The sequence below is a fragment of the Scyliorhinus canicula genome, chromosome 18 (assembly GCF_902713615.1).
Source record: "Scyliorhinus canicula chromosome 18, sScyCan1.1, whole genome shotgun sequence".
Taxonomy (NCBI): domain Eukaryota; kingdom Metazoa; phylum Chordata; class Chondrichthyes; order Carcharhiniformes; family Scyliorhinidae; genus Scyliorhinus; species Scyliorhinus canicula.
The window spans coordinates 100513761-100536799 of NC_052163.1; the positions used below are offsets into that span (position 1 = coordinate 100513761).

Below are 23039 nucleotides of genomic sequence, written 5' to 3' on the forward strand. Positions count from 1 at the left end.
TCAGCTCTAAAGGGTGTGCGGGGCAGAGGTATATATGTGCATTAATCATTGAAGGTGGCAAGACAAGTAGCGAGAGCAGTTAATAAAGCTTAGAGTATCATAGGCTTTATTAATAGGGGCATAAGATGAGATTTGATGGTGTTCAAGATCATGAGGGGGGGTGGACAAAGTTGGTAGGGAGAAATTGTTCCTGTTCGTAAAAGGATCAAGACTGAAGGGCACAGATGTAAAATGATTTGCAAAAGAAGCAAATACAAGGTGAGATTTTTTTTCTTGACACAGCACGTTGCTCAGGTCTGGATTGCACTGCCTGAAAGTGTGGTGGAGTCAGGTTCAATCGAGGCATTCAAGAGAGCATTGATGATTATTCAAATAGAAACAACGTGCCGGGTTATGGGGAAGAGGCAGGAAAATGGCACTGACCCATAATACAAAGAGCTGGGTCGGCAAGATGAGCCAAAGGTCTCCTTCTGCACAATAACGATTCTGAGATTCTGTAACGTTCCCCCTATCAGTAGTTCCTTTTGTATCATGGGACCCGGAATGGCTCATGCTGTGGATCTGTGAGATTTGCATTCCATAGAAATGTATAAGCACTGTGCTGAGATGCACAGCTATATATGCACACATGTATCCATATAAGACATACATAGATAATATACAAAATACAGGTATTCATGTAATAGGTAGTCCTGTAAGTAGTACACCAACACATGCAATAGGCATATGTAATTGATACATAACCACAGGAGCAAACAACTAACAGGTACAAGTAATAATACTGAATAGGTGCAGATGCAAAAAGTACATTGACACAGTGATACATATAATAGGTACCCATATAAAATATACCGGGGCATTGATATACATGTAAAAAGTACAGAATTATTAAAATTTACAGATGAAAGTGATCATTTTAATGGTATATGAGGCCAGGAGTATTCTTCCCACCCATACGCCATTGTCATCCTGCAGTTATTACAAATATTGTTCTCCTGAAGAGAATCACCCTCCTTTTATACAAGATGAAACTCAAAATGTTCTCAATAGAAACTGTGTAACAGTCTAACCAGCAACTGTTAGTGATTGTAAAATTAGTGAAGAGACAGAAACAGTCAGAGGTGTTCCAAAATAAGCTTAGAAACTGAAGTAAAATGGGGATGTAAAGTTATACTTTCTGACTTGTTAACTTGGCTTTTGATGAGGATAATGGAGTTGTTTTTCTGATCATCTGCCATAATTTGGGCAGAACAGCCTTGAAGACCTTGGAAAGAACACTGTCGCCAATGGTTTTCCAGGGTTTTCCCACCTTCCCATTGATCAACTCTGCTGGGAACCCAGGTGCGAATCGGACCATTCATCTTGCACAAAGACGCGAGGAAGTCTATAAAAACTAGACAGGCAGGCTATCTTCTAGTGTGAATATTAATACACAATCAACACAGATCCTGTACTGGTGGGGTATTTTGCTGCTGCAGTGGTACAAAATATAATTCTTCATAAAACCAGTCCTAAGTCGATTAGGCACTGCAATTAGCTTCAACACTCATTTCAGTGAAGAATAAATACCATGTCACCAATGAAGACAGAGACTTCATCAGAGTCAATCTAAGAGTAAGTGTGCAATAGAAATGCATTTTTATTGTGCAACAGATCTCATTGTTGATACTATGAGCTGACCTATATGTACCTTTCCACATGTGTCAGGGAAAGGTACTGGTCCCTTACATTTCACTTTGTAAGACTGGGGGCTGGGTGGCAGTCTTGGGTCCTGGGGCTGATGCTCTTCTGATGAGGATGGAGTAATTGTTCTCCCTCTAATGGACATGTTTCTGTAAATAAGAGCTGAAAATATGGTACTGAAGAGCATTGAGGCGACCACCACTACCTTCCATACCTTCATCTTAGAGCATGTCACAGCAGCAAGGCCCTGCAAAACACAACAAGAAGCAGTGTTAGCTTTGGGCAGTACATCTATAACTGTATCACTTGTGATTCTTTTTGGGGTCATCATGGAGTGGAATGGTGTATGGCACATTTTCCTACTTGGCCTGCTGATAGGGCTGGGGTAGGTTAGCTGTGTTAGTGGAATGACTGCGACTGATATGTTGTTGAGTTTAATAATAATAATCTTTCTCATTGTCACAAGCAGGCTTCCATTAACACTACAATGAAGTTCCTGTGAAAATCCCCCAGTCGCCACAGTTCAGCGCTAGTTCGGGTACACTGAGCGGAAATTCAGAATGTCCAATTCATCTAACAGCGCGTCTTTCGGGACTTGCGGGAGGAAACCGGAGCACCCGGAGGAAACCCACGCAGACACGGGGAGACGTGCAGACTCCACACAGACAGTGACCCAAGCCGAGAATCGAACCTGGGGCCCTGGCGCTGTGAAGCAACAGTGCTAACCACTGTGCTACCGTGCCGCCCATAGCAACACTGCAAATAGATGTCTACTTAAGACAAGTTAGTAACAATGGGGAACATATACAGAATGGATTTAGGTAAGCTGTGAAGGGTTCCACAGGAAGAAATAGAAGGTGTGAAAAGAGAGGTGTGAAGAAAGGTTCATACAGTAAGTCGGCCAGATTCTCCGTTCCTGAGACTAAATGTTGACGCCGGGGCAGGATTTGAGGACTTCTACAACAGCAAATCTGGTGCCGCACCCTGATTCAGCGACCGTTGAGGGGCTTATACCAGCATCACGTGGAACACAATCTATTCCAATAAGAAACAGCGCCGGATTCACCAGGTTTGGGATTGACACTCAGGAGGCTGACAAGCTGCATCTGCATAGACACATTCACTCCCCACACGCACTCAACCCAGCCAACAAGATTGCGCTGGAGCAGTCCCATCCTGCTGAGGTCAGCTGGGACCAGAGGGCATCTAGGGGAGGTGGCCTGGTGGGACACCCATACGACCCGTGGCACTAAGTTCACAGTGGACAGTTAGCAGCGTGCACAGCTGCATGGCTGCCTTGCAGGTGGCGGCAATGGTTTTCCGTGCCCTTCCACCCCCTCTACTCCCCCCGGCTTTGGCAGAAGCACCCCAGCCAGTGGTACACTATGGTGATGTTGGACACATTCCCTACCCCCCTCTCTTCTCCTCAGCAGCCACGGCACCTGTTTCACAATTTTTGAATGCATAAGTGAACCTCGCCATCGGGAATTCCCCCCCCCCCCCCCCCCCCCCACCCCCGGCGGAGAATCACAGAGGCCCCAGAGAATACCGGGTCAGGCCCGCTAATGATGAGGAAACAGCGTTTACTGTATGTGCGGAGTGGAATGCTTTGACGCCGCTGTTGAGGCACGAGAGAATTACGATTTGGCGTGAACCTAGCGCCCGCCATAATTTTGGCGTCAAAACTGATTCTCTGCCCAATTGCCTTTCTTAATTTTGGCATCGGCTGATGGAGAATCCCACCCAGTGTACTTTGCATTTACACTCTAAAAACTAAAATCAAAAAATTAAGGTAATTAAATCTGATTTCTGAAGTAGTTGGGTCAGATAAGGGAAGATGAAAGGGGAAAACTATATTTAAGGAGATGCTTAAACCTTTGCATGGGGAGCTGTCCGTAGACCTCAGCCAGCAGCAGGAATAGATTTTTTTAAAACTCCCAGCAAGCAGTGTCCGTGAAGAAAGTCTGATTTGAAAAGCAAGCTGCTGATTTACCTTTGGAGCAATTCCCAAAGAGACATAACTGCATTGTGTGGTAACAATTACTGGATTTTTGTAGATTTTAAAATCTATATAGGTGTTGTGGAACCATTTAGTGATAGTTGGCTCTGAATGTAGTTAAGACTGTTTGGAATTGTTTGTTAGCGTTACTGTGCAAAACCATTGTCTTAGTTAAGTTTACTTTGAGTTTATTTTATTGTTGTCTACCTTATTCCATAATAAATATTTATTTTATTAAAATAATCAGATAAAGTCTAGGACATTCCCTAGATTTTAAAACTTTCCTCATACTTTAACAAATTGCAAAAATACACTTGTGGGCAGTTGTTTCAATTTTCCCTTCTGGGATTTGAAAAACCTGGCATTTACCATCAGCCGTTCCCTTAACAGTAACCAATCCCTAAACATCTGGAGGTACTTCTCCTCCACCATACACGCCAATCGTCACTGTTTTAAGGGGCTGTCCAGCATGTTAGTGATGATGAGGGACCATTCCCCTCAAGATAACTTATCAAATCCTCTTCCAAATGGAAGGGTTTTGGCTGCTGCGTATGATAATTGTACATTTTCACAAGGACAAGAGTTCCCAGCAATATTTGCTTTGAGCAGCAACAGAGAGGAAACTGAGTGGAGAGGAAAGCAAGGGGAGAAAATAGCCGGTAATGATGGTGAAGGCTAAAATGAATCAAGCCGAGGTGGAATTGTACTAAAGTGGCATCATCCTTTTAAGGGGCATCAAGTAAGATTTCATTATAATACAATGACATTACCTCAGAATGCTGTTATACTAGCATTGTATTGCATCATATTGGAACAGAGCTGAAGTCGGATGGTGCTAAATTGACAGTGAAGTTCAGGTCCTTATTTCCATCTGAAATCCCCCACCTACTAATGAATTTACATTTTTCTACAATCCTCCATCTACCTGTAACCCTCTGTTCATTCATTTAAAAAAAAATTGAGTACCCAATGCATTTTTTCCAATTAAGGGTCAATTTAGCCTGGCCAATCCACCTACCTTGCACAGCTTTGGGTTGTGGGGGTGAAACCCACGCAAACACGGGGAGAACGTGCAAACTCCACACAGCCAGTTACCCAGAGCCGGGTTCGAACCTGGGACCTCGGCGCCGTGAGACTGCAGTGCTACCACTGCGCCACCGTGCTGCCCTTCCCTCTGTTCATTCATAACCATGCACCTGTCCATTACCTAATACCTATATAGGATCCTATAACAGTCCATAACTTGAGCTTACCCATCATTCTCCATCTAAACAAATTCAAAACTCTCTAGCTACAATTCTATCCATTATTGTTCTCTTCTCAATAATACTGCCACTATACACCGGTTTGTGCTAACCATAGCCCTTCTCAATCATCCACAATCTTATGTGCTCATAAATCTGTGTCTGATCGACCATCAAACTATAACCATACACCTGTCCATCACCTCTCATCTGTCTGTCACGCCTTTACCTATCTTTGCTCCTGAAGATATCGATCCACCTTTGTCCATTCACTATTGTGACTGTTCATAACCCAGCACCACTTAAATCATTGGTACTTATTTATACCCTTCTGTCCAACCCTAATAAAGTAAATGTAAATGCCACCACAGTCCCAGAGGAGAGCTGACTGGTGGTGACGGAGTGCAAATATCTGGGTTGTCAGTTTTGAAGATGAACAAATTACATTTGTGAAAACTGGACCATTGATTTCCTTTCTTTAGCAACTTGCTTGGTGTTGGACACATTCATGATTTTCAGCTGTAGATATTTGTCCAAACACTTGAACCATATTTTTGGCAGTACAATGTCAGTGATTCTCCTGTTGCTTCACAAATTAGGTTTGAGTGATCAACACTTAGCACTGACGAACTAATAATACCAATTAAGCTAATTACGGGAAGCAGCTTCGAGTAATTGTATTGGTCTGCCACTTTCTGAAATGTTAGGTGCTAACATATAATAAAATTTAAACAAGGTTCCTTTAAATGAAGCCCCCTCCCAGCTTGTGCATTTATATTATAAAGTGAATGCTCGAGGCAGTGGTTTAACATCCTGTCCTTTCATACTAACCGTCTAGACTGGATTCAAATCCATTGGGATGAAATTTCACTCTTCTCACTGTCCCTAGTCGCACACTAATTGACACTGAAGTAACAATCTCAGTCGACGAGACTATGAGTGAAGTGGCAATGTCACACGGGGTTAATGCACATTAATGTAACAGAGTACAGATAGCGAGTTTCACTCTCCAACAGGCACTGCTCTACATGGCTTGAGAGTGCTTGATTATGACATTGTGCACCTGAAATCCACCTGATATGTTTTATTCATGATCATCCTGCACATTGATGCACACAGAAGCAGAATGTTGAACTCCTGAGTTGTAACACCATGCATCATGAAGTTGTTTTGTTCCAGATTGTCCATGAATCGCCTGGAATGGGGCAAGAATGTCCCTGGCTCTGCTGCTGACAATCTGGGAGGACCCTGCCCTTTAATCTCTGCCACTCACCATCACCTCACCACCCCATGACTTAACGACTGCTTAGTGATTTCGGAGTTTTGGTGATGAGCGGAGTTCAAGATGATTTTTTAAAAAATGAATTATTGTGGGATGTGGGCGTTGCTGGTTAGGCCTGCATGTGTTGCCCATCCCTAATTGTCCTTCGGAAGGTGGTGGTTAGGCGGCACGGTGGTGCAATGGTTAGCACTGCTGCCTCACGGCACCGAGAACACGAGTTTGATCCCAGCCTTGCATTACTGTTCGTGTGGGGTTTGCTCATTCTCCCGTGTCTGCGTGGGTCTCATCCCCACAACCCAAAGATGTGCAGGGAATGTGGATTGGCCATGCTAAATAACCCCTTAATTGGATTTTTTTAAAGTGGATTGAGCTGCCCTCTTGAACTGCTGCAGTCCTAATGGTGTAGGCACACCCACTGTGCTGTTAGGGAGAGAGTTCCAGGATTTTGACCCGGCGACAGTGAAGAAACGGAGATATAATTCCAAGTCAGAATGGTGAGTGACTTGGAGGGGAACCTCCACGTGAGTGTGTTCCCAGGTATCTGCTGCTCTTGTCCTTCTAGATGATAGTGGTCGTGGGTTTTGAAGGTGTTGCCTAAGGAGCCTTGGTGAGTTCCTGCAGTGCATCTTGTAGATGGTACACACTGCTGCTACTGCGCGTCAGTGATGGAGGGAGTGAATGTTTGTGGAAGGTATGCCAATCAAGTGGGCTGCTTTGTCCTGGAATTGAGCTTCTTGAGTGTTGGTGGAGCTGCAGTCATTCAGCAAGTGGTGAGTATTCCACCACACTCCTGACTTATGCCTTGTAGGCAGTGGAGAGGCTTTGGGGAGTCAGGAGTTCAGTTACTCGCCATAGGATTGCCAGCCTCTGACCTACTTTGTAGGTACAGTATTTACATGGCTCGTCCAATTCAGTTTCTAGTCAATGGTAACCCCCCTGACAGTGGGGGATTTAGTGATGGTAATGCCATTGAATGTCAAGGGGCGTCGGGTTAATTCTCTCTTATTGGAGATGGTCATTGCCTGGCACTTGTGTGGCATGAATGTTACTTGCCAATTGTCAGCCCAAGCCTGGATATTGTTCAGGTCTTGCTGCATTTGCATGTGGACTGTTTCAATGTCTGAGGAGTTGAGAATGGTGCTGAACATTGTGCAATCAAACATCCTCACATCTGATCTTATATTTCAAGGAAGACCAATGGTGAAGCAGCTGAAAAGGTTAGGTCTAGGACACCACCCTGAGGAACTCTTGTCCTGATGTCCCAGGACTGAGATGATTGACCTCCGACAACCACAACCATCTTCCTTCGTGATGGGTATGATTCCAACCAGTGGTGAGTTTCCCTCCCCAGCCCAATTTTCATTGACTCCAGTGTTGCTAGGGGTCCTTGATGCCATACACTAGTACTCCTTCCTCACCCCTGGAGTTCAGTTATTTTGTCCATGTTTGAACTGAGGCTGTAATGAGGGCAGGAGCTGAGTGACCCTGGCAGAACCCAAACTGCACATCACTGAGAAGGTTATTGCAAAGTAAGTGCCACATGGTAGCACTCCCTCAAATCAGGCTTTCTTGATGATAATTGAGAGGCGATTCATAGGGTGGTAATTGGGTAGATTGAATTTTTGCATACAAGATACACCTGGGCAATTTTGCACATTGCCAGGTCGATGTCAGTGCTGCAGCTGCACTGGAACAGCTTGGCTAAGGGCGTTGCAAGTTCTGGAGCACAAGTCTCCAGTAGTATTGCTGGGATATTGTCAGGGCCCATCATCTTTGCAGTATCCAGTGCCTTCAGCTGTTTCTTTTTATCATGTGGGGTGAATCGAATTGGCTGAAGACTGGTATCTGTGATGTTGGAGACCTCTGGAGAGACCAAGATGGATCATTCACTTGGCACATCTGGCTGAAGATTATTGCGCTGTGTGATGCGCACTGTGAGAAAAACCCCAAATGTTGAAGGTTACAGCTTTTGAGCGCGATCTCGGATGAGGTCGAACTACACTGGCCCGTTTTGACGTGTAAAATCAGATTGTTGTAATCCACCTTAAGTTGCCATCACTTTAAGGGAGGTGCATCCAGTGACCCAGTCTCAGTTTCACTTCAGCTTGGAGCAGAACACAGACACACAGCTCTGCAGTTCTGATCTCCTCAAGCTTTCTATCCATGTATATCAGTTCCCATGTGTCTGTCATAATAAATGAAACCAAAAAGTGTTGGCACAATCCCTTATGAGAGATTGGTGCCTTTATTTTATGATAACACACACAATATGGGTGTGCTGCAGCAGTTCCTTCTCAATGGCATAGTGCTCAGCCTGGCAGCAGGATTAAGTACATGTCTGATATGGTGAACATTCTTTGATTGTGCTACTAAGCATGAGCAGACCCTCAACATCATTATGCACCGACCGTAACTAAACCAAAATCAAAGAGTGTTGAAACCGCAATGCGGTGACAGCACAGAAAGGCTTTAAAAACGCAGTGCAGAGATAATGCTCAAGTAAAAAGCTAGTTCGCAGACAGATCCCTCGCAGGGAGTGGGACAACGCTTCCAGGTTAGCACCAGGTTAGCTCAGTCAGGAAAGGCAAGTCACCAGGCTGTGGGCTGGATTGATAGTGAGCGAGGAAGAGTCAAACAAGGAAGAGTCAAAGACAAACCCCAAAAAAGTCATAAAAATCAGGCCAGATTATAATGGGTGGAGCTCTGAAAGTGGAAAGTGAACATCTTCACACAGAAACGGAGCCCAAACCATAGGTCCTCAAAGGGTGATGGAGATCGACTGGACATCTTGACCAGATCTTGTACAGGAGAATTTTAACTGTAGTTACAAGATAGCTGTGAATGGATTACAACTAGTTACAGGAAAGATATTGAGGTGATATACCCTTAACTACCACTTAACTCCTCTTATGAGGAGAGATTGAACAGTTTAGGCCCATACTCTCTAGAGTTCAGAAGAATGAGGGGAGATCAAATCGAGGTATTCAGGATGCTAAAAGGTATGGGTAAAGTAGACATGGGGCAGATGCTTCCTCTTGTGGGGCATTCTAAAACTGGAGATCATAATCTTAGAATAAAAACAGATTTGAGGAGAAACTACTTCTCCCAAAGGGTTGTGAATCTATGGAATTCGCTACCCTAGAGTGCGGGGCCTGCCAAGACAGTGAGTAAATTTAAGGAGGGGTTAGACAGATATTTAATTGGTAATGGGTTGAAGGGTTATGGAGAATGGGCAGGATGGTGGAGTTGAGACCAGGATGGGATCAGCCATGATCACATTGAGGGTGTTAGGCTCGGGAGGCTAAACTGCTGACCCCTGCTCCTAGGTCACGTGCTCGAGGGAGGAGATGCTCGCGCTGATTTTGTAATCCAGCTCTTGGTCTGTAGCATTGTAGATAATAGATGAGGAACTTATCAGCCATGATAGAGTGGCGGAGCAGACTCGATAGGCTGATTGGCCTAATTCTGCTTCTATATCTTATGAACATATGAACTCATGAACTTACATATCAGTGAGTATATTACAATTGATTTTGAGGAGCATCTTCCCTGCTGTTATCAGGGGCGGGATTCTCTCAGTCCGGGGCTGGGTCGGAGAATCCCTGCGACCGGAGCAAATCGCGCCCCGCCGCCCCGAGGCGGCACGCAATTCTCCGCATAGCGGAAAATCGGCACCATTGGCACCAGCGTGGTTGGTATGGCGCCAGTCGCGGGCCGCTCTACGCGGCCGGCCCGCCATTTCTCGCCCCGGATTTGGCAAGCGGCCGGCGTGAAAACGCAGAGTCCCGGCAGCGCCGTCCAAACCTACTCTCAGCCGGCGGGACCTTGGCATGGAATGGTCGGTTAACCGCTCCAGTGCCGTGCTGGCCCCCAGTTCGGGCCAGAATTAGTCGTGGGGCGGCTCATTCACAAAGTTGCAAAACGCGATTCCTGAATCTCCCTCTTATAACTGAACTAATGTCTCCACGCGTGTTCTCTACTGTGTAGCACTAGTCTCTGTAAGCATCACCCGATGTCTATGTATTTACATTATGTATTTATCATATGTCCTACGTTTTTCATGTCTGGAGTGATCCGCCTGGTCTGTACACAGAACAATACTTTGTACTGTACAGTACACATGACTAAGCGCGCCATCGTCCCAAAAGGAAACAAAATTCCCTAGCCAGCGCAGTGACGTGGCTATTCAACGCTACTCCTGTTGAATAAGGATCCTAAACAGGAAACGGGCAGCCGAGGCCGCACATAGCCATTTTTAAATGGTGTCCCGATCTCCAAGGCCCACAAAACAAAACCCTGACCTTCCTCCCAGGCTGAACCAACAATGGAGGGTCCCCCAGCCCCCTCCCCCTCGCAACCCCCAACACCCATGCTGGGCAACCCAAGCCCGATCACACGCACGCACAAAATGCCAGCTTTGCACCTTGGTAGTGCCAACCTGGCATGATGGCAGAGTCCCTGCCATCTAGCAGTGCCAGCCTGGCACCAGCAGTGCCTGGGGACCACCCTGCCCAAAGGGCACACAGCTGGGGGTCTCAAATACCGGGATACCCCCACGAGTGCCGTTCCATCTGGTTCCCGTTTGTGGAGACCAGTTCCAAATGGCGCTCACCTGAGGTCCCCAAGGTGAAGGGATTGAATCCCAAAGCTTCAGGACTTTGGAAATCTGCGCATTAGAGTAAGGCTAGCTGCCTCGCTAGTGATCTCACCCATTGTGGGCAGGATTCTCCTTGCAATGTCTCGTGAGATTGCGTTGAATCTCATGAGGCATTGCGAGCCGGGTAGGTCCCAGGTGTGGGGTCTCCCAGCTCTCACCGGCCACGTTGCGTAGCATCAAGCTACTTTTCTGATGCAGCGTAGCCGGAAGTGCGCGCCCAAGAAATCTAAATCTAAGGAGACTGAGTTTTACCAGTTTTACTATTAGTTATTGATGCTATTTCAGTGAGCTACTATAACTTAAAGGTGCAATCAAAGACGTACATTTTCCAGTCCCAATTGCCACGTCAATTGCTGTGGGTGGGGTAGAAGATTTGACAGACCAGCAAAAGGTCCATTGACTTTGGGTGGGGATTACAGTACTGTGGCACGCAAGACAAAAAGAAAGAAAGAACATGATAAAGTTTTCCGACGTTGTAGCTTGGCTCAATATATGTAACAAGTCCATCAACACCATAGAATGGATTATATAGCCCCATCCAAACGCTACAATTGCAACATTCATGTGGCGATCATCAGTAATGCTCTCCACGTAGCAATTGCCAAGTCACTTTCAACACAAATGTCCGAATCAAATCAGAGTTCAGAAGATAAAACAGTGCAGTGCGTGAGAGAGCATTCTAGAAACTCCAAGGATTACACACAAGAGGCGCTACAGATCATAATCTGCATCTGGAATGGGTCTAAAAACAAGGATGGAAAGGAGGCAAAATATCAGGCACAGCAGCAGTGTAAACAAAATTACTCACTGCAAAATCCAGAGCAAATAGCAGAAAGAAATCTTGTGTTTAATCAATTGTTTAAAAAGGTAATTTTCTTCACAAAATTACACCTTTTCACAGAACAATAATATTGAGTCACCTGTGGTAGTATTCACAGAGAGTCAGAGGTACCAGTTGTATTGCACCATCATTGAGAGCACAAGGAGTTCAGTGGTTTAACATTCGGCCTGTCAGCACCAAACAGGGCATCCAGAGAAAGGCAACAAATTAGAATTTTAGATTAAATCTGCTTGCTTATTGTGAAAGCTGTATTTTTTATATCTTTATTATCATGTTATGTTATCAATCATATTTTCAACATTGAAGAGAGCCGTTGCTTAGTCTTGAGCAGAAAACTTAATAGATAGAAACATAGAAGATAGGAGCAGGAGGAGGCCTTTTGGCCCTTCAAGCTGTTCCGTCATTCATCACGATCATGGCTGATCATCCAACTCAATAGCCTAATCCTGCTTTCTCCCCATAGCCTTTGATCCCATTCTCGCCAAGTGCAATATTCAGCCGCCTCTTGAATATATTCAATGTTTTAGCACCAACTACTTCCTGTGGTAATGAAATCCATCGGCTCACCGCTTGTTGGGTGAAGAAATGTCTCCTATATCTGCACGGTAGCATTGTGGATAGCACAATCGCTTCACAGCTCCAGGGTCCCAGGTTCGATTCCGGCTTGGGTCACTGTCTGTGCGGAGTCTGCACTTCCTCCCCGTGTGTGCGTGGGTTTCCTCTGGCTGCTCCGGTTTCCTCCCACAGTCCAAAGATGTGCAAGTTAGGTGGATTGGACATGATAAATTGCACTTAGTGTTCAAAATTGTCCTTAGTGTTGGGTGGGGTTACTGGATTATGGGGTTAGGGTGGAGGTGTTAACCTTGGGTAGAGTGCTCTTTCCAGGAGCCGGTGCAGACTCGATGGGCCGAATGGCCTCCTTCTGCACTGTAAATTCTATGAAATGGTTTACCCTGAATTCTCTGACTGTGACCCCTGGTTCTGGACACATCCATCATTGGTAACATCTTACTTGCATCTATCCTGTCTAGTCCCGTTAAAATTTTATAAATCTCTATGAGATTCCCCCCCCCCCCCGCCCCCCCCCCCCCCCCCATTCTTCTGAACTCCAGCGATAACCCCCCCCCCCTATTCTTCTGAACTCCAGCGATAACAATCCCAACCTAGTCAAACTCTCCTCATATGACAGTCCCGCATTCCTGGAATCAGTCTGGTAAATCTTCGCTGCACTCCCTCTAGAGCAAGAACATCCTTCCTCAGAGAAGGAGACCAAAACTGCACACAATCCTCCAGGTGTGGCCTCACCTGCTGCAAGACATTCCTGCTCCTGTACTCGAAAACTCTCGCAATGAAGGCCACATAGCCTTCTTTACCGCCTGCTGCACCTCATGCTTACCTTCAGCGACTTGTGCACAAGAACACCCAGGTCCCGCTGCACACTCCCCTCTCCCAATTTACAACCATTCAGGTAGTAATCTGCCTTCCTGTTTTTTGCTTCCAAAGTGTATAACCTCACACTTATCCAAATTATACTGCATCTGCCATTGGTTTGCCCACTCGCCCACTGTCCAGATCATGCTGTAGGATCCCTGCATCTTCGTCACAATTCACCCTCCCACCTAACTTGGCATCATCTGCAAACTTTGAGATGTTACATTTTGCTCTCTCATCCAAATTAATATATATTGTGAATAGCTGGGATCCCAGCACCGATCTCTGTGGTACTCCACTAGTTACTGCCTGCCAATTTGAAAAGGACCCATTAATCCCTACTCTTTGTTCGCTCTCTGCCAACCAGTTTTCTATCCACCTCAATGCATTCCCCCCAATTCCATGCACTTTAATTTTGTACAATAATCTCATATGTGGAACTTTGTCAAACGCCCTCTGAAAGTCCAAATATAGCACATCGACCGGCTCCCCAGTCAACTGTACTGGTTACATCTTCAAAGAATTCCAACAGATTTGTCAAGCATGATTTTCCCTTCATAAATCCATGCTGACTGATCCTGCCGCTGCTTTCTAAATGTTCCCCTATAAAGTCCTTGACAATGGATTCAAGCATTTTCCCCACTACCAATGTTAGGCTTGCTGGTCTACAATTCCCTGCTTTCTCTCTACCTCCCTTTTTGAATATCGGAGTGACGTGAGCTACCCTCCAATCTGCAGGGACAGTTCCATAGTCTATAGAATCCCGGAAGATGACCACCAATGCATCCACTATTTCCAGAGTCACCACCTTAAGCACTCCGGGATGCAGATTCTCAGGCCCTGGGGATGTATCCGCCTTAAGTCCCATCAATTTTCCCAGCACCATTTCTCCACTAATGTTGATCTCCCTCAGTTCTTCCCAGTCACTAAACCTTTCATTCTCCAACATTCCTGAGATCTGATTTGTGTCCTCTTTTGTGAAGAAAGAACCAAAGTATGTATTCAATTAGTCAGTCATTTCTTCGTCCCTTATTATGCATTCCCCTGTTTCTGTCTGTAGGGGGTCTACATTTCTCTTTACCAATCTCTTTCTCTTCACATTTCTACAGAAACTCTTAGTGTCAGTCTTTTTGTTCCCTGCAAGCTTCCTTTCATGCTGTACTTTCCCTTTCTTAATTAATCCCTTCGTCCTTCTTTGCTGAATTCTAAACTGCTCCCAATCCTCAGACCTATTATTTGTTCTTGGCCAATCCGTATGCTTCTTCTTTGTATCAGATACTGTTTCTAATTTCCTTTGTAAGCCATGGATTGGCCCTCTTACCCCCTTTGCTTTTGGGCCAGACAGGAATGAACAGTTGCTGCAGTTCCCTCATTCCTTAAATGTTTGCCATTGTCTATCCACTGTCAACCCTTTAAGTAACTCTCCCCAATCTATCAAGGCCAACTCACACCTCATATCTTCATAGTTCCCCTTACTAAGATTCAGCACCCTAGTCTCCGAATCAACTACTTCACTCTCCACCTTGATAAAAAATTCCAACATGTTATGGTCGCTCATCCCCAAGGGGTCTCGTACAGCCAGATTGGCAATGATTCCCTTCTCATTGCACAGTACAGAGTCTTAGATGGCTGCTCTCTCGTTGGTTCCTCCACATATTGGCCAGGAAAACGATCCCGGATACACTCCAGGAATTCCTCTTCTACGGCATTGTGGCTAATTTGATTCGCCCAATCTATGTGAAGATTAAAATCAACCATGATCACCGATATTCCCTTATTACATGCATCTATAATTTTGTGTTTAATGCCATTCCCAACCTCACCACTGCAGTTTGGGGGTCTATATATGACAACCACTAATGTGTTTTGCCCCTTGGTATTTCCCAACTCTACCCATAAAGATTCCACATTGTCAGAGCTAATATCCTTTCTTATTACTGTGTTAATTTCCTCTTTACCAGCAGTGCCACACCACTACCTTTTCTTTTATGCCTGTCCTTCCTAAATACTGAAAACCCTGGGACATTCAGTTCCCATCCCTGGTCACCCTGCAGCCATGTCTCCGTAATCCCAATCATATCATACCCATTTATATCTATCTGCGTGATTAGTTCATCCACTTTATTGCAAATGCTCCACGCATTAAGGCACAGAGCCTTTAAGTTTGTCTTTTTCACATTGTTTGGCTTGCTCCCAATATTTTTCTCTACTGCCCTGTTTGAATTTTGCCCTTGGTTTCTCCACCTATCACTTTTCTTAATCGCTTTTCTACCTTTTGTTTTTGTCCTTGGTCCCTCTATGCGGACATAAATAAATATGAAACTTTTGTGACCCATTTAATCCACTCAAAATTGGCTTGATATTATTGACATCTTTGCCTCATTTGCCTAGCTGCAGCACTCAGAGCTTTAACTTATTTGGGAATCTGAGCCAATCATCTGAAAGTGTGATAACATATATTTGCATATCAACTGTGCAAGGTTCAAAGTGTGACAGTCAAGTCCATTGGGTATGACGAGCTGCTGGATGAGATATTAAACCGAGAGTCCGTCTGCTCTCTGAGGTGGACGTCAAACATCCTACAGCACTTATTGAAGAGGAGGGGAGTTCACCTCGAGCCCCGGCCAATTTTTATCCCTCAGCCAACACCGTTGCTGTCTGTTGGCTTTCTTGTTGCTTTGCGAAGAATTAGATCAACCAGGTTAGACAGGAGTGATGAGCATAAGAGCCAAATTCTCCTCAAAGTTCCCGCTAAAACCTAAAGTGGGGAATGAGGATGAATTCAGGTGGTTTGCCAACCCCCATTGGGACTGCCCGAGGCATGTAGCTGACATCAGGAGAACGACCCTTCAAAAGGTTTCTTTCCCATCTGCTCAACATACTCCTGCTTTCCAGGACCATCATAGTGAAGGTCATCCTTGAGGTACTGATTAAGGAAACTGTGCTGGAGAGGTAACCGCATTCAAAGGTCATGCAGAGGCAGCTGAGGGAAGATTTTTAATTCCATTTTGCTGAGGACAATGGTTGTGGGGCCTTTCATTGTGGTGAGCTCCCGGGTTTTAGCAGCATGGAGCGGTGTATTGCAGTTTGAATGTGATGAAAAGGTCAGCCCTGGGAAGGAAGAATCTGAGCTCTGGCAGAAATCAGAGGGCGGAATGTGCATACTGGAGCTTTCCTAATCCTGGCAGCACCGAGAGTGAAACCTGGTTCTAATGAGGGTGGGGAAATTAAAGATAAAAGGAAACACATATAAAGATTCCAATGGCTGGCCTGGATTCACGTCCAAACCGCTGTGTATTCTGGCAGTCCACTCCACCCTATCCCTGGTGCATACTGATCTGTGTGCCTCCCATGCAGATACCACTTGTGCTCTTCCGTTGTCAAACCTGGCTCCCAAACAATATGTTTGCCCTGAATTCATTGAAATTCATTGCGCATTAAACACAATTGCTGACAGTTAGGGCTGGTAAGTCACTTCACAAGCACTCTTGTTAATGACATGATTTATGGTCTCGGCATGGTACGCTACTTTGAAGACCCAGGAAAGGAACAAATGAAGCTGTAGATCCTCATTCCAGCAAGTAGTCAATTGTTTATAAAGGTTTTAATTTTTTTTTTAAATCAGTCTTGGCAGTATTTTGTGTCAATTTTGGCATCCACACTCGTTTTGTGTCAGAACGCAGTAATTGTCAGGATACAAAGTTATGTTGACTCTAAAAATGCAAATTGGGTAGATTTCTTTCAGAACATGGGTGATGCAAAGGAAGAGCGGAGGACTGGAGACAGCAGATCAGATCTCATAATTGACGCCTCAGCTAAGGTGAAGACAATGGGTACAGGGGAAGGTGGTCAGAGGAGATCATCTGTCATGGAAAAAAGAAGCCTATCTTGTTCAGTACATGAGCAAGAATGTTCATATATTTTGGACAATTTCTCTACCATTGATTCATTACTCACTTGTGAATGGCCAAATCAGCAATTCCTCAGCATAATTGGATGTCAATGTCCTCTTCTTGTTTGTTCTTAATCCATTCTTTTGTTCCTTCTGTATAATTTGACACCAAGGCCGGATTTTCAGTATCAGGGCGGGTAACAAGAGTTGGGAAGACCTGGATGCTAAGGGGCAATTTAGCAAGGCCAATCCACCAAACCTGCACATCTTTTGGACTGTGGGAAGAAACAGGAACACCCAGAGAAAACCCACGCAGGCATGGGGAGAAAGGGCAAACACCACACAGACAGTCACCCAAGGATGGAATTGAACCAGGGTCCCTGGCGCTGTGAGGCAGCAGTGCTTAACCACTGTGCCACTATGCCATTTTACCCATTCTAAAAAAGCAATCAGTGAATAAAAACTGGGTTTTTAAAGAATGTTGATAATGTTTCATATTCAAACCTCCAGCATCCAAATGGTTAAATCAAATTGTGAAATTCTCAAAACTTGCATTGCTGAAAATCTTAAAATAACTAAATCACACTTGCCAAAAACAAACATACAGGAAAAGAACTTTCCTGGTTTGAAGTACATATAAATACCATGGGAAGGCAAAACAAAGTTAGGTCAAAGGTCACCTGTCATGTGCCTTAGTAGTGAGGAAAGAACCTCTAAAGTGCACAGAAACAAAAAACAGGCCAACCAGTGACTGAGCCCAAAAATAATTGGCAAATAATTGAAAGCCAGCAAAAAAAATCCAATCAAAATATTGGAGACAATATAGGGGAAAAATAAGCAGCAAAGCTGAGCTTCCCTGGAACAATCTCAAATCTTCTCAATCTAAGCTGCAGCATAGCTGGCTGGCTATCTCCAAATTCCACTTGATTGCCTCGGGGCCTAATTTTAATCCCTTTTCATGGCCAAAGTCCTCTTATTATTAAAATAGTTCTGGAGAACATAAACAAGATGGGCTTCTTTTTTCCGGAACAGATGATCTCCTCTGACCACCTCCACTGTACCGGCTATCTTCACCTCAGCTGAGGCGTCAATTATGAGATCTGATCTGCTGTCTCCAGTCCTCCGCTCTTCCTTTGCATCACTCATGTTCTAACCCATAGTGAGGTTATTCAGTAGCATGATGCACGGGAACGGTGACGTAGCGGTTATTGTCACTTGAGTACTGCTCCTGAGACATGAATTCAAATCCCATCATGGCAGCTGAAGAACTTAAATGCAATTAAGTAAATAAATCCAAAATAAAATGCCGGTCTCGGTAATGATAACCATGGGCGCACTCTTCGGGTCTTGCCGGCAGAGGAAAGTATGGTGAGTTGGGGAACCTAATCCAGCGTGAGGCCAGAAATCGGTTTCCAGGCGGCAGCATGAACTGCTGAAATTCTCTTTTTAAGGCTCTAAAGGCGGGTTAAAGGTGGGTCCAGCTTCCCAAAGAACCATGTCGGGAAGCCCTTTTGCCTGCAACAACTTGTCATGCATGCACAGTAAAAGGCCGCCAGCTCGCCAGGATTAAATTCCCCGCCAGTGGGAAATTAGAACGTTCAGTTTTATGTTGTGTACAAGTGGCGCACCTGGCGAGCTTCATCTCTTCATGACTTTGAGGCCGGTTGACTCTGCTTTTTCCCTCCTTAGGGACCACTCATCATATCATTTTGAGTGCCGATGCCAAACTTTGCAAAGGTTGGAAGGGGTGGGGGAGAGGATGATGGTGTTGCCATGGGTAGAGTGGAAGGGTGGAGCAGCAGCTGGACCTGGGGTGCTGGCTAAGTGGAGGGAGAGATGGAGGTTGTCTGGGTGCCCTGTAAACATGGCACCCGGAACTTCGAGCCCATGAGGTAATGGCAGGGATGGTGACTTCCTGCCCAGCCCCACCACCAGATTCGGCACGTTCCACATGGATGCATAGATAGAAGCTTAGCGAAAGATCACATTCGGTCAGCCTTTCCGCTCACCAGTAGGAATCACTCCTACTTCCATGCCTGCCACCAAACCTGAACACCAGAGCAGAAGATTCCACCTGACACTACCAGATTCTCATAAAAACCCAACTGGTTCACTACTGTCCTTCAGGGAGGCAGGAATATAGTGTCCTTACCTGGTTTGACCTACATGTGACTCCAGACACACAGCAATGTGTTTGACTCTTAATTTCCCTCAGAAATAGTTTAGAAGCAATTCAAGTTGTTGAAAATGACAAATATGCATAAACCAGACAGACCCAAGCACACCCAGAGTGCTCCATTCTGCAAATTCCCTCTCACTAATATCTGGGGACAAATGCTGCCCCACCAACTAAATCAGTAGCAACCTGACATGGCCATATTCATAGAATCCTACTGCCATGTGAGACTACCTTTAAGAAATGGATGTTTAAGCGTTGTACCTTTAAGAAATGGAGCAGCTCATATTACTGAAGTGATGTCAGAGTGTGGGTGGAGCTGGGTTTTAGCTCAGCCATTTTGCAGTGTTTAGTTTCAGTTTGGAGGAAAAGAGCTTGGGTGTGTCTGTGTTTTGCAGTGAGTTGGATCTGCGGTGATCTCTGCCAGGAAAGACTATCTCTGAATCATTTGGGTGATTTAAACTCATAATAGTAATGTCTTTAACCTGATGTGTTTCTGTTTAAAGGTGTGAAGTCTTTTGGAGGTTTGAAGGAACATTTTGAAGGATTATTTAGTGTTGTATTATTTTTGGGGGTTATCTTTTAAGTAAGGGGTGTTAAGGGATCCAATGTTTATTTAAGGAGGTTAAGTTGAATTCATGGAATAAACATTGTTTTCTGTTTAAAAACCCACGTGTCCATAATTGTACTACCACACCTGGGAACAAGCCGTGTGCTTCAAAAGCAACAATACATTAAAGGGAGAGGTTGGTTGAACTCCATGATACATTTTGGGGTTCTGAAAACGCCGCTCCCATAACACTACTTAACAGCCAACATTCCTCCAGCAACATTTCTTGGTACATCTTGTCCCATCCGCAGGATAAACTAGCCAGAGGTAGCAACACAGTGGCGTACAGTTGTAAGGAAGTGGCTCTGTGACCCACAAGATTGACTCTGTACCCCATGAGGTCTCATGCTATTAAGTCAAATACAGGCAAGGTGGCTCCCGCTGATTATCACCTACTGTTTCCCCCTCAACTGATGAATCAATACTTCTCCATGTTGAACACCACTTGGAAAAAGCACTGAGGGTAGCAAGGATACAGAATGCCCATCAGCAAGTGTGGCTGAGTAGCATCTAGCATACCGAAAAATGAGATGCCAACTGGTGAAAAAGCCACAATTACATGCATGCTAAACAGAGAAGCAGCAAAATTATTCCTACAACCAATGGGTCATTTGAAAGCTTTGCAATCCTGGCACATCAAGTTGTGAATGGTAGTGGATAACGGAACACCTAACTGAAGGAGGGGGCTCCATAAACATCCCATCCTCAACGTGAGGGGAGCCCAGTGTGTCAAAGGCATCTGCAACCATCTTCAACTGCCGAGTAATTATTTATCTCAGCCCCTTCGTGATTTGATGAGCATCACAGATAGCGGTCCTCAGCTAATTTGGTTCACTCTACGTAATATCAAGAAGTGCCTGAGCACACTAGATATAACAATGGGCTATGGGCCCTGCAACATCCTAACGGCCCTGCTGAAGACTTGTGCTTCAGAACTAACTGATCAAGCTGTGCCAGTACAAATACAACACTGGCATTTTCCAGACAATGTGGAAAATTACCCAGGATGGCATGTCCACAGAAAGGACAAGAAATCCAATCTGGCTATTTACTGTTCCATCAGTTTACTCTCAATCATCATTATCATAAAATTATAGAATCCCTATAGTGCAAAAGGAGGCCATTCAGCCCATCAACTCTGCACAAACTCTTTGAAAGACCACCCTACCTAGGCCCATTCCCCCGACCCATACCAGCGACCCCACCCTAAGGGGTAATTTATGGCCAATCCACCTAATCTGCACATTTTTGGACTGTGGGAGGAAACTGGAGAACCCGGTGGAAACCCACACAGACACAAGGAGAAAGTGCAAACCCCAAACAGACAGTGAGCCGAGGCTGGAATTGAACCAGGGTCCCTGGTGCTGTGAGGCAGCAGTGCTTAACCACTGTGCCACCTTGCCATTCTAACCATTCTAAAATGCAATCAGTGAACAAAAACTAGATTTAAAAAACGGCAATAATGTTTCATATTCAAATCTCCAGCATCCAAATGGTTAAATCAAATTGCGAAACTCGCAAAACTTACGCTGTTGAAAATCTTAAAATACTATATCATACTTGCCAGAAAAAAACTTGCAGTATAAGTTTGGGCGACATGTGGTTAGCACAGTTGCTTCACAGATCCAGGGTCCTAGGTTCGATTCTCAGCTTGGGTCACTGTCTGTGCGGACTCTGCACATTCTCCCGTGTCTGCGTGGGTTTCCTCCGGGTGCTCCGGTTTCCTCCCACAGTCCAAGGATGTGCAGGTTAGATGGATTGGCCATGCTAAAATTGCCTTTAGTGTCCAAAATGGTGGTGGGGGGGGGGGGGGGGGGGGTCACTGGTGTTTTGTGAAAATAACTTTTCTGGTTTGAAGTATATATAAATACCCTGGGAAGGCAAAACAAGGTTGGGTCAAAGGTCATGTGCCTTAGTGGAGAAAGTGCAAATTCCACACAGTTACCCTAGGTCAGAATTGAACCAGGGTCCTTGGCGTTGTGGGGCAGCAGTGCTAATGACTGTGCACCCCATCATAATGGAAGTTGTTATTAACAATGCTATCAAATAGCACTTACTCACCAATAACCTGCACACTAAAAATCAATTTTGGGTCCTGCTAACTCCAGACCTCATTACAGTTTTTGTTGGCTGTCCCTCAATTTGAGGATGACAATTACATGGGGTTATGAGTTTCTGCCATGAAGCTGAATTCCAGAGATGGGGTGACTATCCTTTACATCAAATCAGCACTCAACCAAGTGTGGCCATAAGGAGAGCTAATAAAATTCAAGTCATTACGAATAAAGGAGGAACCTCTGTATTGGCTTGAATCATAACAAGCACAAAAGAACATGGTTGTGATTGTTACTGGCCAATCAACTCCGCTTCCTGACTTTGCTCAGACGCACCTCAGGGTAGTGTCTTCAAACCAACTATTGTCTGCTGCCTCATCAATATGGTTCCTTCTATTGCAAGTTGAGAAATGGGGATGGTCAATCATGATTGCACAGTATTCAGTTCCATTCAAAACTCCACGTTTAATGAAACAGTCTGTACCCATATTTTCTTTATTCTTTCAAGGGTTGCGGGCATCAAGGGATGGGCCAGCATTTTTAATGCAATCCTAATTACCTTTCAGGAGGTAGTGGTGAGCCACCTCCTCAAACCGCTGGAGTCCATGTGGTGTAGGTAAACCCACAATGTTGTTTGAGAGGGAATTCCAGCATTTTAACCCAGTGACAGTGATGGAATGGTGATACAGTTCCAAGTCAGGGTGGTGTGTGGCTTGGAAGGAACTTGCAGGTGAAGGTGTTCCCATGCATCTGCTGCCCTCGTCCTTCTATGTGATAGAGGCCGTGGGTTTAGAAGGCACTGTCGAAAGAGCTGTGGTAAGTCACTGAAGTGCACATGGTAGATGGTACACTGAGCTGCCAAGGTGGTGGAGGGAGTAGATCTTCAAGGTGGTAGATGGAATGCCAATCAAGCGGGCTGCTTTTTCCTCCATGGTGTTGAGCTTCTTAAGTGTTACTCGAGCTCCACTCATCCAGATAAGTGGAGAGTATTCCAACACACTCCTAACTTAAGCCTTGTAGATAGTGTACAGGCTTTGAAGAGTCAGGATGTGAATTACTCTTCGCAGAATTCGCAACCTCTTACCTGCTCTTGCACCCATGGTATTTTATATGGCTGGACCAGTTTAGTTTGTGACGCCCTCCACCACAAAGTTGATCGTGGCAGATTCA

General features: G+C 45.0%; 1 protein-coding gene across 2 annotated transcripts in view; it reads right to left on the reverse strand.

Moving 5' to 3' along the window:
* LOC119953496 (neurturin-like) overlaps window positions 1-23039 on the reverse strand; it is a 130377-nt gene that overhangs the window by 20308 nt on the left and 87030 nt on the right. For both annotated transcript variants that reach the window (XM_038777838.1, XM_038777839.1), the window contains exon 2: window positions 1729-1930. In XM_038777838.1, the coding sequence (XP_038633766.1) occupies window positions 1729-1903 (175 nt within the window). In that variant the 5' untranslated portion in view covers window positions 1904-1930. The remainder of the gene's footprint in view (window positions 1-1728; window positions 1931-23039) is intronic.